Source organism: Teleopsis dalmanni, chromosome 2 (assembly GCF_002237135.1).
Source record: "Teleopsis dalmanni isolate 2A chromosome 2, ASM223713v2, whole genome shotgun sequence".
Lineage (NCBI taxonomy): Eukaryota > Metazoa > Arthropoda > Insecta > Diptera > Diopsidae > Teleopsis > Teleopsis dalmanni.
This window is the reverse complement of record NC_051847.1, coordinates 196,765,387-196,779,755: the sequence shown is the minus strand read 5'-3', so window position 1 is coordinate 196,779,755 and position 14,369 is coordinate 196,765,387. Positions and strand designations below refer to the sequence as shown.

The 14,369-nt window shown below is 29.8% G+C and overlaps 3 protein-coding genes across 6 annotated transcripts in view; all 3 read left to right on the top strand.

Moving 5' to 3' along the window:
• The first annotated feature begins 400 nt into the window (after nt 1-400).
• Nucleotides 401-3,368, top strand: LOC119683499 (general transcription factor IIF subunit 1-like). 2 transcript variants are annotated; one of them, XM_038097187.1, is made up of 4 exons: nt 401-695; nt 744-1,611; nt 2,383-2,524; nt 3,096-3,368. In XM_038097187.1, exons 1-4 carry the CDS (start codon nt 687-689, stop codon nt 3,322-3,324), a joined length of 1,248 nt encoding a protein of 415 aa, XP_037953115.1. In that variant the 5' UTR covers nt 401-686; the 3' UTR covers nt 3,325-3,368. The 2 variants fall into 2 exon arrangements, with proteins under 2 accessions (XP_037953115.1, XP_037953116.1); XM_038097188.1 differs by having other exon boundaries at nt 402-695; nt 759-1,611.
• Nucleotides 3,369-4,750: 1,382 nt separating this feature from the next.
• Nucleotides 4,751-8,848, top strand: LOC119683498 (eukaryotic translation initiation factor 3 subunit A). Its single transcript, XM_038097186.1, has 6 exons — nt 4,751-4,928; nt 5,113-6,197; nt 6,259-7,041; nt 7,114-7,918; nt 7,982-8,599; nt 8,674-8,848. The coding sequence occupies exons 1-6, from the start codon at nt 4,880-4,882 to the stop codon at nt 8,721-8,723; spliced, it is 3,390 nt and encodes a 1,129-aa protein (XP_037953114.1). The 5' UTR covers nt 4,751-4,879; the 3' UTR covers nt 8,724-8,848.
• A 2,545-nt stretch (nt 8,849-11,393) lies between these two features.
• Nucleotides 11,394-14,369, top strand: part of LOC119683497 (general transcriptional corepressor trfA-like) — a 9,331-nt gene continuing 6,355 nt past the window's right edge. The window contains exon 1 of one of the 3 annotated variants that reach the window (XM_038097184.1): nt 11,394-11,967. The gene's annotated coding sequence lies outside the window, so the exon portion shown is untranslated. Of the gene's footprint in view, nt 11,972-12,463; nt 12,558-14,369 lie in introns of those variants that run through there. The other 2 variants (XM_038097183.1, XM_038097185.1) reach the window with 2 other exon arrangements.

Here is a 14,369-nt window from a genome sequence, read left to right as displayed (position 1 = left end):
GCATAGCCCGAAAGAGTCAATTTTTTCGTGTCCGAGACGCTCTCGAAAATACAAGACGCTACACGAAAATAATATTTTCTATAATAAATGATGTTTTGCTAGTGCAATAAAAATCCAACTTTTGACTTTTGATGCTTTTTTGATACATTTGCAATTTAACATTTGATTTAAATATCACATTAAATTAATTACATATTTATAAATAAGTATGTTGTAACACATATGTACTGTGATAAATACTAAACTATTGTTAAATTATAAATCTAGTTATCTTTATTTTTGGCTAACACATAAATTGAATCATTTTAATTTTTGAATTTTGAAAATTAATTCTTTTTTCAATGCATAAATTTAACAAATTTTTAAAATATATTTATTGTAAAGCGTAAAAAGTAGTCTTAAAAGCTTCTAAATATCATTCAAACACGTTTTTTTTTATTGTCGGTTGTGCAAAATTTATTAAAATTAATAATAGTTTTTCATTTAACCGTAGTATATACTACTTTTAGCACTAGGAAACCCTTTTCTTTTGAAAAATTGCGGTAACTTAAAACTTCAAACGTTAAACGTCAAATTATAGTTTTTTAGTTTTAACTGAGAGTCGTAGTGTTCGGTTCATATTTTTGCGAACTTAGTTTTAAATTAAAATTGTGATATATTAAAAGTGAATTCAATACAAATTAGAAATGTATAAGGTATCTATATTAAAGATTTAAAAAGTTTTACTATAATTTTACAATTAGAATAATACATTCCAGCCCTTTACGCATGCTTCAGTGTGCAAGCCAAATAATCCAAAAGGTGTAAAAAAGGAGATTATTTTTCCAGTGCGTTTATACAAAAATAAGAATGAAACTAATGGATATCATATTATGCAGTTTAATGATCGTTCAAAAACTGGATTCACTTCATGGAAAGATGTTACCTTGGAAGGTGATTTTAATATGGAGACGGAATCCAGTACTACTACAAAGGATTACGATCTGAAAGAATATGAAGAGCAGCGTCGCAAAAAATATGGTATGGTACCAAAGAATGATATTTCTAAAGCTGAAAAATGGAAAATTAACGTGAACAATAATGGATGTGAATATTATAAAGGTGAGATGACAGATCAAGACACGGAGAATTGCGTTTTTTTTGTTGCTGAAAGAAATGTTTGTAGTGGTGGTTTGGTGGTTCGTCAGATTACCAATTGGTATAACTTTGAAGAACATACTTCATATACAGGTCACAACGTAGAAAACGCTGCAATGCAATATAGAAACAGAAAGAGAGCTTTTAATTATTTTGCTTCAAAGTTACAGCATCAGGCAAAAGCAATCACAGAGAGAGAACGTGCTATTAAAAAAACCAAAGTTGGTGGTACGACCGAAAGCTATGATTTCGATGAGAAAACAGGTGTTAATGAAAAAGAAAATGATAGCGATAATGAAGGATGTTTTAAAAATATAAAAAAAGGATCTCAACCGTCAAATGATGCAGATAATATTGAGGATATTGCCAAAAGAAATGATTATTACGGGTCATCCAGTGAGGAAACTTCAGAATTCGAGGCTTTTTACTACGGCAAGACAATGTATAAAAAATTAAATTCTAAGCAAAAGAAACGTAAGTAGAAAAATTGAAATGAATACACAACTACAGTTTGTAATATTTTCTCACCATCTTTTTAATCGTATAAGTACTTAAACTAAATTAAGTTAAATTTAAACACGATTATAAAATATATTTAACATAGAAAAAATTGTCTGCTATAGTTAATGCTTGTTGTTGTTGTTGTAATCCGCCGGGATTTGAAAACCAGATAACATGTAAGGATTAGAAGGCGTAAACATGGGTAGGGGAGTGGATAGGGTTAGACTTAATGGAATAAGAGGAAGGGGAGAGGATGGATATAATTGAAATCAACCAGAATCCAGCCGTAGAAATCTAGCTATCTCAATGAGATGAGTTCAAAGGTCGTTTGGATTTAAATTAGTGTGTGCAGTGGGACAAGAGAACAGATGGGCGACGTCATGGGGGTAGAACTGCATTTTGGGCACACATTAAAAAATAATGCTTAATTTATTGTAATTGTGTTTATTATGTTTCTATTTTTATGAGCATGAAAAAATAAATATATTTTTAAGAAAATGATGAAAATTTATAGAAACAAATAAACAATGAACAACAAAAAATACTTCTTAACAACAGGAAGAACAGATCTAGGCTCATTTTCTATATTACTACTCTTATTTTAATAGACATTAGTTTATCAAATAATAAAACATTTTCAAGAACACATTACCAACTACATTACCAACTAAACAATTAAGGAATAATTGAAAATAAAATATAATTTCATATATACATATTTTTGTAATTTTATATATTCATCAGGTAAACGTAAAGCTCCAAGCAAGGTCCAATCAACTCCAGTAGAAGACAATAATATTGATGAATTTTTTGAAGCAACAACTTCGTATAATACACCTTCAGACTCTGAATATGTACCTGAATGGGACTTCTGTGAAAAAGACGAGTAAGAATGTTATATATAAGTATATAATTCGCAAGTATATAATTCTGCATCTACACTAGCACGATTTTGACAAGATTTTAGCACACGTTATCATTTTATTAGACATACAAAGTTTTGTTTGAAGACAAAATTCGAAAATAAAATGTATTTAGATTCGAACATAAAAATCTCGCCAAAGTCTAACCAGTGTAGATGTTCGGTTACTGGATCAAACTGTTTGAATATTAATAGCTTGAGTATAGTTCGATTATACTGGGTTTTATATTTTATTTCATTTTCGTTTTAATATAAATACATTGCCGGTGTCCGAACAACGTTTGATGTTCGAATATCATGTAGCAGGCTATACACAGGCATTCGTTTCTAAATCTAATATTTTCTACGAATGTTGTGTGACAACATCATAGGAGATGGTAAAAAAAAACGGCGAAATGTGGAGTTTTAATTTATTAATTAAAGGTCTCTATAGCCGTCTGTAAACTAAATAGAAATACAATAATTCAGTTGTTCATTTATTATGTTTAGAGTATATATATATATTAAAAAATGTAATATTTTTTTAATTTTATAGAGAATACGCTGTTATTGAAGAAGCAGTGAAACGCTATTTAAAGCGAAAACCAATGACTTTAATGGATTTGCTTAAAAAGATTATAAGAAAGAAAGATAATACTATTCCTGGGGATAATGTAGTAGCACTTATAGCCGATATAATAAGGAAGTTGGGTCCACAGAAACGTAAAATTAATGGAAAAGTGTATTTAAGCTTGGATGAAGATGTTAATTTGACATTTTCATAATTGTGGAACTAATAAGTTTTAAACTTTAAAAGTAAAAGTAAAATTTAAGATGTAATAAGATATTTAATTGATTATAATTTTGAAACTATCTTACAGTTATTAATTTTATTGTATAAAATTAATTTTAATTCAATTCAATTAATTCAATTTTAATTTAATTCAATAAAAAAATTGAATGCATATAAATGATTTATTAATAATTATTTGATAACATTTATATTTTTTTATAAATTATTAAAAAGGTATATTTCATTTTTGAACAAATAAAATAATATTTTTAAGTTAAATCAATATAATATTCTCTTGATTAAAAATCTTTTTTGTTTAATTCTTGTCAAACGATAAAAAAGTTTTAATTATAAATATAAACATATAGTTAATTATAAATATTAAATATGTAAAAGTTATTGAATACTTAATAGTATAAACATAGTTTATATATATTTTTTTAAATGAAAGAGTGTAGCAAATGACTTATTTGATAATTAAAACATCAAAATTTTTTATATTAATATATAATTTATATAAATTATTTTTAATACAGTATATAAATTCAAAATTTTTAAACTATACTAATATTAAAAAATCTAATGTATATAGAAATCGAATGAATGAATATCTTTAGTATATTTGATATACTTATTCCGAAACTAGCCTTTCGACCACTTTTTAAATATAGGATGAATGACCGAGATAAATACTTAAAATTTTCGGTATTTGTTGATGGTTGGTATTTGACAATACTCGAAACAGCTTAATTTAATTAATAAATAAAATAATAAAATTTTTTTATTGCAATTTAATACTGTTCGAAAAATTTCTCTATTGAAAACAGTAGTTCCTATTGAGAATTTAGTTTCTTTCGTCAAAACGAACGTTAAAAAACAATTTAATTAAAATTTTTATTAAATAATATTATTTTAATATCAATAGCCTCAATCTGTTGTTGACGATAATTGTTTGAGAGTTAGTATAACAGTTCACAGTGTTGGAAAATTTGTGCTCACATGAAAGAATGTAATTTCTATAGTAAATGATGGCAATAAATTAATTAAAATAGAAATTAAAATATATACATTTTTATATATATTATTATATTCATTGTATAATGAAGAATAAAATTTTGTTGAAAACCTGTATAACACTTTAAAAATATATACGTTCAAATAAATGTTGCATCTAGTTATTATAAGAAGGGACTATTATATTATAATTTTTTATAATATTTTATTATAGATTTATGTATATTATTATTTCTATTTATTTCTAAAATTTTTAATAAAAACCAATTGTTTGTTATTATTAAAATAATTTAAATATTATTTGGTATAAATTATACCAGTTTTTCTAAACAAGAATATGTGTTATAACTATTCACTCCACAACATAAACACAGCTCGCTTGATTCGGCCATTTTGTATAAATTTCTACGGCAGGTAAAATTGGGCCGGAGATTTATATAAATTTTTGCCTTTAAAAATCATTTCATTATTGAAAAAGTGTAGAAAATTGTGAAGATTTTTTTGTGTTGCATAAATTTTTATATGAATTAACAATGGCTCGCTATACTCAACGTCCTGAAAATGCTTTGAAAAGAGCGAATGGTAAGTTATCTACATTTGATGAAAATTTCCATGCGGCCGTATTTGATGACGAAGTTGAAATGTCAGATTTTTCGTAATGCCTTCGTTGCAAATTAGCGAAAGTTGCTATTTAGTATGACGTTATGTAGTTTAAAAATATATACATGCTAACATTCAAAAATAAAACAATTTTTGTACTTTATAGAATTTATTGAGGTTGGAAAACCACTGCGGGCGCTCGATACTCTGCAAGAGGTATTCCGTAACAAACGTTGGAACTATGCCTACTCGGAAACTGTTATTGAACCACTCATGTTCAAGTACTTGTACTTGTGCGTTGAGCTCAAAAAGTCGCATATTGCTAAGGAAGGTCTCTTCCAATACCGCAACATGTTTCAATTAGTTAATGTCAACTCATTGGAGAATGTTATACGCGGTTACTTGCGAATGGCCGAAGAGCACACTGAAGCCGCACAAGCTCAATCTTCTGCTGCCGTAGCTGTACTTGAATTGGACGATTTGGATAATATCGCTACACCAGAAAGCATTTTGATGAGTGCCGTTTGTGGTGAAGACGCACAGGATCGTTCTGATCGCACAATTTTATTGCCATGGGTTAAATTCCTGTGGGAGTCGTACTGCCAATGTTTGGAGTTATTGCGTGTAAATACGCATTGTGAGGCTCTTTACCATGACATTGCGCGCATGGCCTTCCAATTTTGCTTAAAATACAATCGTAAGAGCGAATTCCGTCGCTTGTGTGATAAGTTAAGAAAGCATTTGGAGGACATCTGTAAAAGCACCAACCAAAATGCTGGTGTTTCTATCACAAAGCTAGAAACGCAACAACTTTGTTTAGATACTAGACTGTATCAATTAGATTCCGCAATTCAGATGGAGTTGTGGCAAGAAGCATATAAAGCTATTGAAGATATTCATGGCCTAATGGCTTTGTCCAAGAAAAATCCTGTGCCAAAAACAATGGCAAATTATTACCAGAAGCTGGCTATGGTATTCTCAAAGGCTGGTAATCAGCTCTTCCATGCTGCAGCATTGTTGAAATTGTTCCAACTTACTCGCGAATTGAAAAAGAATCTAACAAAAGAGGATATGCAACGTATGGCATCTCATGTGCTCATTGCAACTTTATCAATTCCTCTACCATCAGCTCATCCAGAATTTGATCGTTTCATCGAAGCTGATAAAAGTCCTTTAGAAAAGGCACAAAAATTGGCAGTTCTGTTGGGTTTGCAACAGCCACCAACAAGAGCATCCTTAATAAAGGAAGTGGTACGTTATAAATATTATTTCAATTTAACATTTTTTTTAAATCTTTGTTTAATATTTTCAGGTGAGGTTGAACGTGCCACATCTCGCTTCCGAAGAATTTCGTAACTTGTACAATTGGCTTGAAGTTGACTTTAATCCATTGAACTTATGCAAGCGTGTGCAAACTATAATTGACGTTATTGAAAAATCTTCAACCGATATTTTAACTCCTTATGTACGCTTTTTGAAGGATGTCACCATAATGCGTCTGATAAGACAAATTTCGCAAGTATATGAGAGTATCGAGTTTGCCAGATTGCTTGAACTGGTTAGCTTCTGCAATATATTTGAGCTCGAAAAGTTGCTCGTAGAGTCAGTGCGTCATAATGACATGCAAATTCGAATTGATCATCAAAAACGTTGTGTATATTTCGGTACTGATTTGGCTGAGAGTCAACGAGAAGATCAAATAGATGGTCCAACACTGCAATCAATGCCTTCAGAGCAAATACGTTCTCAACTTGTAAACATGTCTTCTGCACTGCATCGTGCCGTTTCGATTGTATATCCCAATCGTGAAAAGGATCAACGTGCCAAGCTACGTACCCAAATGGTGTATCATTACCATGAGATTAAAGAAAGAGAACATCAACGTATACTTCAGAGACAAAAAATTATTGAGGATCGTAAAGAGTTTATTGAAAAACAAAATAACGCCCGTGAGGAAGAAGAGGCGCGCCGAGTAGAAGAAGAAACGCGTAAAGCCAAATTAGCTGAACAAAAACGTCTTGAACAAGAGAATGAAGAACGTGAACGCAAACGCCATCAAAATGAGATTCTCGCTATTAGAGAAAAGAGTTTAAAGGTATGTGTCACTATATTATAAAAATTAAATAAATAAAGTATGAATTAATTTATCTTTTCATTTGCACACTAGGAAAAAGTGCAGCAAATTTCTCAAACTGCAATTGGTAAAAAAATGCTTTCGAAACTTGATGAGGAAGGCATTAAGAAATTGGATGCTGAACAAATTGCAGCACGTGAATCTGAAGAGCTTAAACGTGAACATAAAGAGTTGCAGTCTAAGCTGAAATCGCAAGAAAAGAAAATTGATTACTACGAACGTGCTAAGCGTATGGAAGAAATTCCACTATTCGAAAAATATTTAGCTGAAAAGCAAGTAAAGGATCAAGAATTCTGGGAAGCTCAAGAGCAGACTCGCATTGAGAATGCAGTCGCTGAACGTAAAGACGCTGTCGCACAACAGGATCGTCTTAAACGTATGTATTCTGATCGTGATGTGTTCTTGGAAGCTCTTAAGAAAGAACGTGCTTCACTCTTTGTGGAAAAATTGAAAATGTTCGATGTTGCATTAGCTGAAGAGCGCAAGAAACGTCTAAATATACGCATAAATATGAGACGTGAAGAGCGTCGCCGCCAGTGGTTACGCCAAAAGGAAGAAGAACGTATGCGTAGAGAAGAGGAAATTCGTCGCGCAAAGGAAGAAGAAGAACGTGCTGTCGCTGAAGCCAGACGTTTAGAACGTGAAGCTGAAGAAGAGAAACGTCGTATACAATTTGAAAAACAACGTGCCAAAGAAGAAGAAGCTGAACGTAGGATTCAAGAGGAACGTGATAAGTTGGCTCGCGAAATGGCTGCTGAAGGTGATCGTGAGAAAGAGCGTGATGTATGGCGTCCACATGGCGAGCGTGCCGAACGGGGTACAGGTGCTTCCGACTGGCGTACGTTTTAAATAATTAAATTTTTTCATTTTTAATATATTAAAATTTGTTGATATTTTCTAGGTCGCGGTGGTGCACATGCTGAACGTGAGCGACCTACCGAGCGTAACGTTGAACGTAACGTTGAGCGTAATGAACGTAAAGAAGCTGATACTGGTGGTGATTCTTGGCGTTCTCGTCGTGATCCTGATTCTGCTCCTAATAGGGGACAAGCTCCTGCTGGTCGGGATACGGACAAATGGCGATTTGGTGGTGACGATGAACGACCACGTGGTGGGGACTTCCGACGTGGATTGGGTGATCGCGATGTTCGTCGCGATGGACGACGCGATGATCGTCGTGATGATCGACGTGGTGATGACCGCCGCGAAGAACGGCAAAATGATCGTCGCGATGACCGGAGGGATGATCGACGTGATGAACGTCGAGATGATCGTAGAGGCGAGGATCGTAGAGGAGATGATCGTCGTGATGATCGTAGAGGAGATGATCGCCGTGAGGATAGACGAGACGATCGTCGAGATCAAATGGACAATTGGCGTGAAGCGCCAAGAAACGCAGAACGTGGAGATAATCGACGATTGGGTGGAGGAACAGCAAAAGATTCTAGTAGCTGGCGGTCGTCTGGACGTAATGAAAAAGAAAGACCTCCAGCAAGAAGGGAACAACAACAAGAAAAAGGTAAGTCTTGTTCATTATATGAATGTGAATTTACGTATGGCATCATTTAATTCCTTTATTTTATTTTTTTATAGAAAATAAAAATACTGATGATGGTGAATGGACCAGAGTTAAACGTCATTAGAGATTACATTTGCTCCTATTTATAATATATTTCATACTTTAGCGGCCTATTAACTCCAGCAGAATTTTTACCTGATTCACTTATTACTAACTTATCAGTAATGTATTTAAACATATATATATGTATATACTTAAATATATATGTATATATATTTATATTAATATTGGTTTAAAATTTATGTTTTTACAATATAACTCTTAACTATAAAAATTTTTTTTTAATTTTTGTAACTTTTTTAACATGTACATATGTTAAAATATATATAATGAATAAAAATTATGCTTGGAGAAAAATGTGTTTATTTTTCAAAAAAAAAAAAAAACCGGGTAACGAAGATAAATGTTCCCCTAATATTTAATCTTTTCAACCTTTTAAAAACCATTCACAAAAGGCCATTGAACCAAAAACGAGTGGTGGGTGAAGGTGGAGTTAACAAAAAGAAGGCATTGGTGTTCGGTGGTTTCTTTAGCTTGCTTCGTATTTTTATAAGTGTTGCAAAACGTTTTCTAACCCACTGTATATTATAAATTTGTTAATTTAAATGAAGTATTTTATGTTTATAAAATTTGTTTCTTTATTCTTCATTTGTTAAAAAAGCATATTTTCACATATTTTTTTTTAATTTAAAAACATTTTAAAATTAAAAATTAAAAATTTTTCTAATTTAAATCACATATTCTAATTTAAGAACTCATATATTTTATATACTTAAAATAGTGAGAACTACAAATATATAATAAAAAATGGTAGGTTAGAAATTTAATTAAATGGTTTTTTTTCATTATGTATATGAAAAAATGTTCATACAGAGTACTGCAAGGATTTTCTTATACAAAATTTAAATACCCACCTATATTCTTTAATAAATATTTAATGTCTCTACAAAAAATTCGTATTGAAATTTAACAATTAAAAAAATATGATAATTACTTAATTCAATTATTCTACAAGTGGTTTATAATTTCGTTATAATATAAAACAGCAATTGAATTTTTTAATGAACTTTCACAGCAAATCAACTAAACTCCAAGTTCGAACATACAAATCTAGTAAGGTTGTTGATCTAAACTTCAAATAAATGCATATAACAGATAGTTCCAAGACCACCGATGATGGGTACTTCACAATAGTCGAAGCAACTGTATGATCCGCCAAAAATTTATTTAATTAAAAGTAAATAAAAACTTTGTTGTTACAATTCAGTACTGTCCGAGACCTCTCTATAAATACTCAACTGTATTTGACAGATCTTAAAAATCAGAACAATAATGGATATAAGCAAATGAGCCAATAATAACTAAAGTCGTTTTAAAACAACTCTCAACATTTTAACGTCTAATAAAAATTAGTAAGTGAAAAGCAAAAAATAATGACTGATATTTATTATTATAATTATTATGAATAATTTATTATAGAATTATTTTATTATAGAAATTCTACACAATCTTTAATTTTGATTAATATTTATTTCTAACAAAAGTTTAATATAAATGACCATATAATTATAAATAAAAAATCTATATTTGAACGATTAATTCAAAGAAAAATAATTTTTGGTCATTTAAATAAAAAAAAAATAAATTTATTAATAATTAATTGTTTTTAATAAAAAAACATAAAATAAGTTTCTTCAATAATTAACATTTAAGATTTAACATTGCATTTACACATATTCACATATTATTTGATTCAAATAATCAAATTGCCAGAGATCTTTTACCTATCAATTATCATTTCTTATAATACCTCATTTTCCTCATATAAAAGAACATATTCAATATTTGACATAATAGACAATTTTCAATTGACGCAATTGACTTTAAAGACAACTACTATTATCTTTGAAGATAATTGTGAATGACGTAAATTGAATATATATAGTACATTCTTACTTGAACACGATTTTCGATATATAGAAGCAAAATATCATTGAACATATTTTACCTATTAAACCAACAGGGTTAATGAAAGTTCTTTAAAATAAATTTACTTTATTTACAATTTTTAAAATTTTATTATATAATTTTAAAATTTTTTTTATTTAAAAACTAATAATATATAAAATAATATATAAAAAATATAATATATATAAAATACATTTCAAAATATATTTAATTTTAACAGTAATATATGGCATGAGAATATTTTCTAAAATATTTTTATTTTTCTACTAAGAGTTAAGAAAATGTGTAATAAAAAGAAACTGTGAAAATAAAATAATAAATAGCAACAATGTTAAGAGTGTGGTTCCAAGAACGGTCGGGTCTACGTCTCAGAGCCACTTGTCGCCAAAGACGACCAAGTACAGTTTGACACCGCCTAAAGGGACTTCACAAGCAGGTCCCAGCGGGCTATAACAACAACAACATACTAAGAGCGCATATTTTTATTTCTTTGCTACATTTTCAGTAATTGTCATGTATATGTATAATTGATGGGCCTTTATGGCCGTGTACAAGTTCAAGCAAATTGAAATTTCCTAGAGATTTTTTGCACTGCACTTAGGTAAATATTTATTTATTGCACTTATTTATTATTTTTGGTTAAAAGTTTTCAAATTTATTTATTAAACATCTTATAAAATTTTCACAATGGTAAAGCCTAATTTTTATCTAATTTACCCTATTCGAATTCGACATAATTTACCATTTACTGCTGCCCTCAATTTACTCGAAATCGCCATCGGGCAATATATGCTTTTATGTCTTTCAGGCATTTTTGGCAGACCGTATTCGTATCCCACTGGGTTCTTTTTACTTTCAGCCACGCATACTACAGCCTCAATGTATGGAAACGACACACTTACAACACTTATTTTGTTGGTGCTGCCAAATCTCATGTTTAGAAAGGTATCATCCACGTGCAATTTTGCAAACAGAATAAAGCGAAATGTCAAAATTAGTATAGTAGACAAGTGTGAACGTCGAGCGGTCCACGTGAAAACATTAATTCGAAAGTTTTGTTTAAAATACCGTGTGTGGGAAAGTCTAAAGAAATAAATTACAATTTTGAATTTTTTACAATTACAAAAAACTGTTAATTAAGTGTCACTAAATTATTATATTCATAAAATTAGTTATTGTGTTGTGCATATCCAACATGTGGGTTTTATAGGCGGCAAAGAGCGTCATCCATACATAGTGAACAAAAAATTACTTATTAAGCACTTAAGTATGTCAGCAATTTACATTTAACTTTGCAACGTGTCCAGATTAGTTGCGGAAAGAACTTATTCACAGATATAGTAGGTAAAACAAATGTTTTTCTTATCTTTGAGATACGTATGTTATTTTCCTGAGAATGCAAAACATTTAAAATAAACATATTGCCTTCTGGTTTACAGGTAAAAATATCAATTACAATTTGTTTGAAAAGCACATGGCAATGTATGGCAGCGATTAGTTGACACACACACAGCCATGCAAATGACGTATTCGCATTTTGTTGTTATTATTATTTGCCGCGTGGTTGTTTTAACTTTGTCAGAGCTGCACAAATTGTATGAAAACTGCAGAGAGTTTAAACAAAATAAAAACGATATCACATATACACACAAACACACCCTTATTTGTGTCAGATCTCTATTTCAGTATTTAAATCTCCAAAACTGTTATTGTTTGATTTCATTCGTTTGATAATATTTCAGTGATATTAATTTAAATAAATTCTTTATAATATTTTAAATTAAAAAATAATCTTCTAGTGATCAGATGAAGTTTAATTGAGTTAATTGAAAATATTTTGAAGTTATTTAAATTTACCTGGTGACTAATTAAAATATACGTTATAAAGGTTTAGAGCACGTGTTTAAGAGTAGTTTTCCATATTAAACATGTAAGTTTTTGAAAAATTTATCAGAATTATTTAAACGAGGTATTAATATATTATAATAATAATTTATTGTCTTAATGTCCAAATTTTATTTATATGTATGTGAACGGATTAATTGGTCAATTGTTTTAGTAAAACATTTTAAATTATTTAAAAAAATATATTTTATTATCACCGATATTTCGATTATAGTAAAAAGATGACTGTAGATTATAATCGGAATATTGTTAATATTGTATTAAAAAATAAATAAATTTATATACTGAATTAGGGATTAATATTGGTGGATTTTAATATATTCAAATTTTAATTTAGAGGATTAAAATGAACTTAATTAATTTAAAGTTATATTATATGATTTTTGAATAACCTTCACTCTTCAAAGTATAATATATAAATACCATATATGTGTGTATGTAGCAGTTTAGCGAATTCTAGATGTTCTGAAACTATACATATTTATGTACACCGAGGTATGGTCGTACCTTTTCAATAGTTTTGTTTTAACGAAAATTAGAATAGTTATAGTGAAGGTTAATTGACGCATAACCTCTTGGGGAATATATGTTGAATTATTGTTGCAATATTGTTGTTGTAGCCCCATAAGTAGGTGTAGAAGTACATAAGTATAGACATGAGAGAAATAATAGAAAACGAATACATAGGTTAGCGTACGGTTTAGGTAGGGGTAAATGAGACGAAAAGGTTATTTTAGATAAGGAATTAACAAGTTAAGCGTAGATTTTTATAGACACGTAGAAACCTGGTCATAGAATACGGTTCAGAGGAATTATTGAGGCTCTATGTTCCACTGGGAGTTAACGGAACAAAGAAGAAGAGGAAACCTGTTCACTTCTATGGGACAGAGTCAAAGATCATTGTTGGTATGATACATTAAAGTCGGTTTTGTTTTTTAAGGGATTTTAGCTTTTATTTCGATCGTTATTTTTTGTATATACAGTCAGCGACAAAACTCTACATACACCCCCCATTTTTGCTAGCTCGTAAATCCAAGGACATAGTAGAAAAAAGTAATGATACAGTTTTGTTTAGAACTGTTTTTTATTAATAATAAACAAAAGAAAATCCATTCATCAATATAAATTAACAAAGTTATTCGAAAAAAACCTAAAAAAATCATTGACAAAAGTCTACATACACTTCATTGGTTGTTAGATATAGTCGACAGTAATTTAAATGTTAAACGGGAAAGTACCGTTTTTCATATTTCATGCTTGTGGCATGAGTCATACATTTATATAATGCACTTAGTTGTGCTTTGAGAGTGGTATTTAATTGACACGAGGGATCCACGAAAAGAATTTCAAGTAATATGCGAAATTTGGTTATTAAACATAGAAATGAAAAAAAACCTTATGGTAAAAGTATCAAAATTAGTAAATTTGACTCGATCAACAGTTCAGACGATAATAAAAAATTATAAAAATAGTGGTTCTATTGAAAATAAGCCTGGCAGTGGCCGCCCAAGGTTACTCATACGTAGGGATGTCAGCTTGGTTTTAAAAGAAGTTAACAAAAATCCGAAAGTAAGTGCCTTAAAATTAGTCGAACACATTGCTAATGCAACTGGAAAGCATACGTATACGTATACATACGTATACGTATGTATACGTATTTCGACAAATTCGATTTTGCCTTAATCAGGAGAATTTCTAATGTTCTAAATATGATATATTGTATCAATCTTTATAATTAACACATAAATTAAATGATTTGGTGTAATATATTTTCATTGTAGACAGTTTATTTAAAATTCTTTAAAATATTAGAATAAAATTAAATATATATATATAT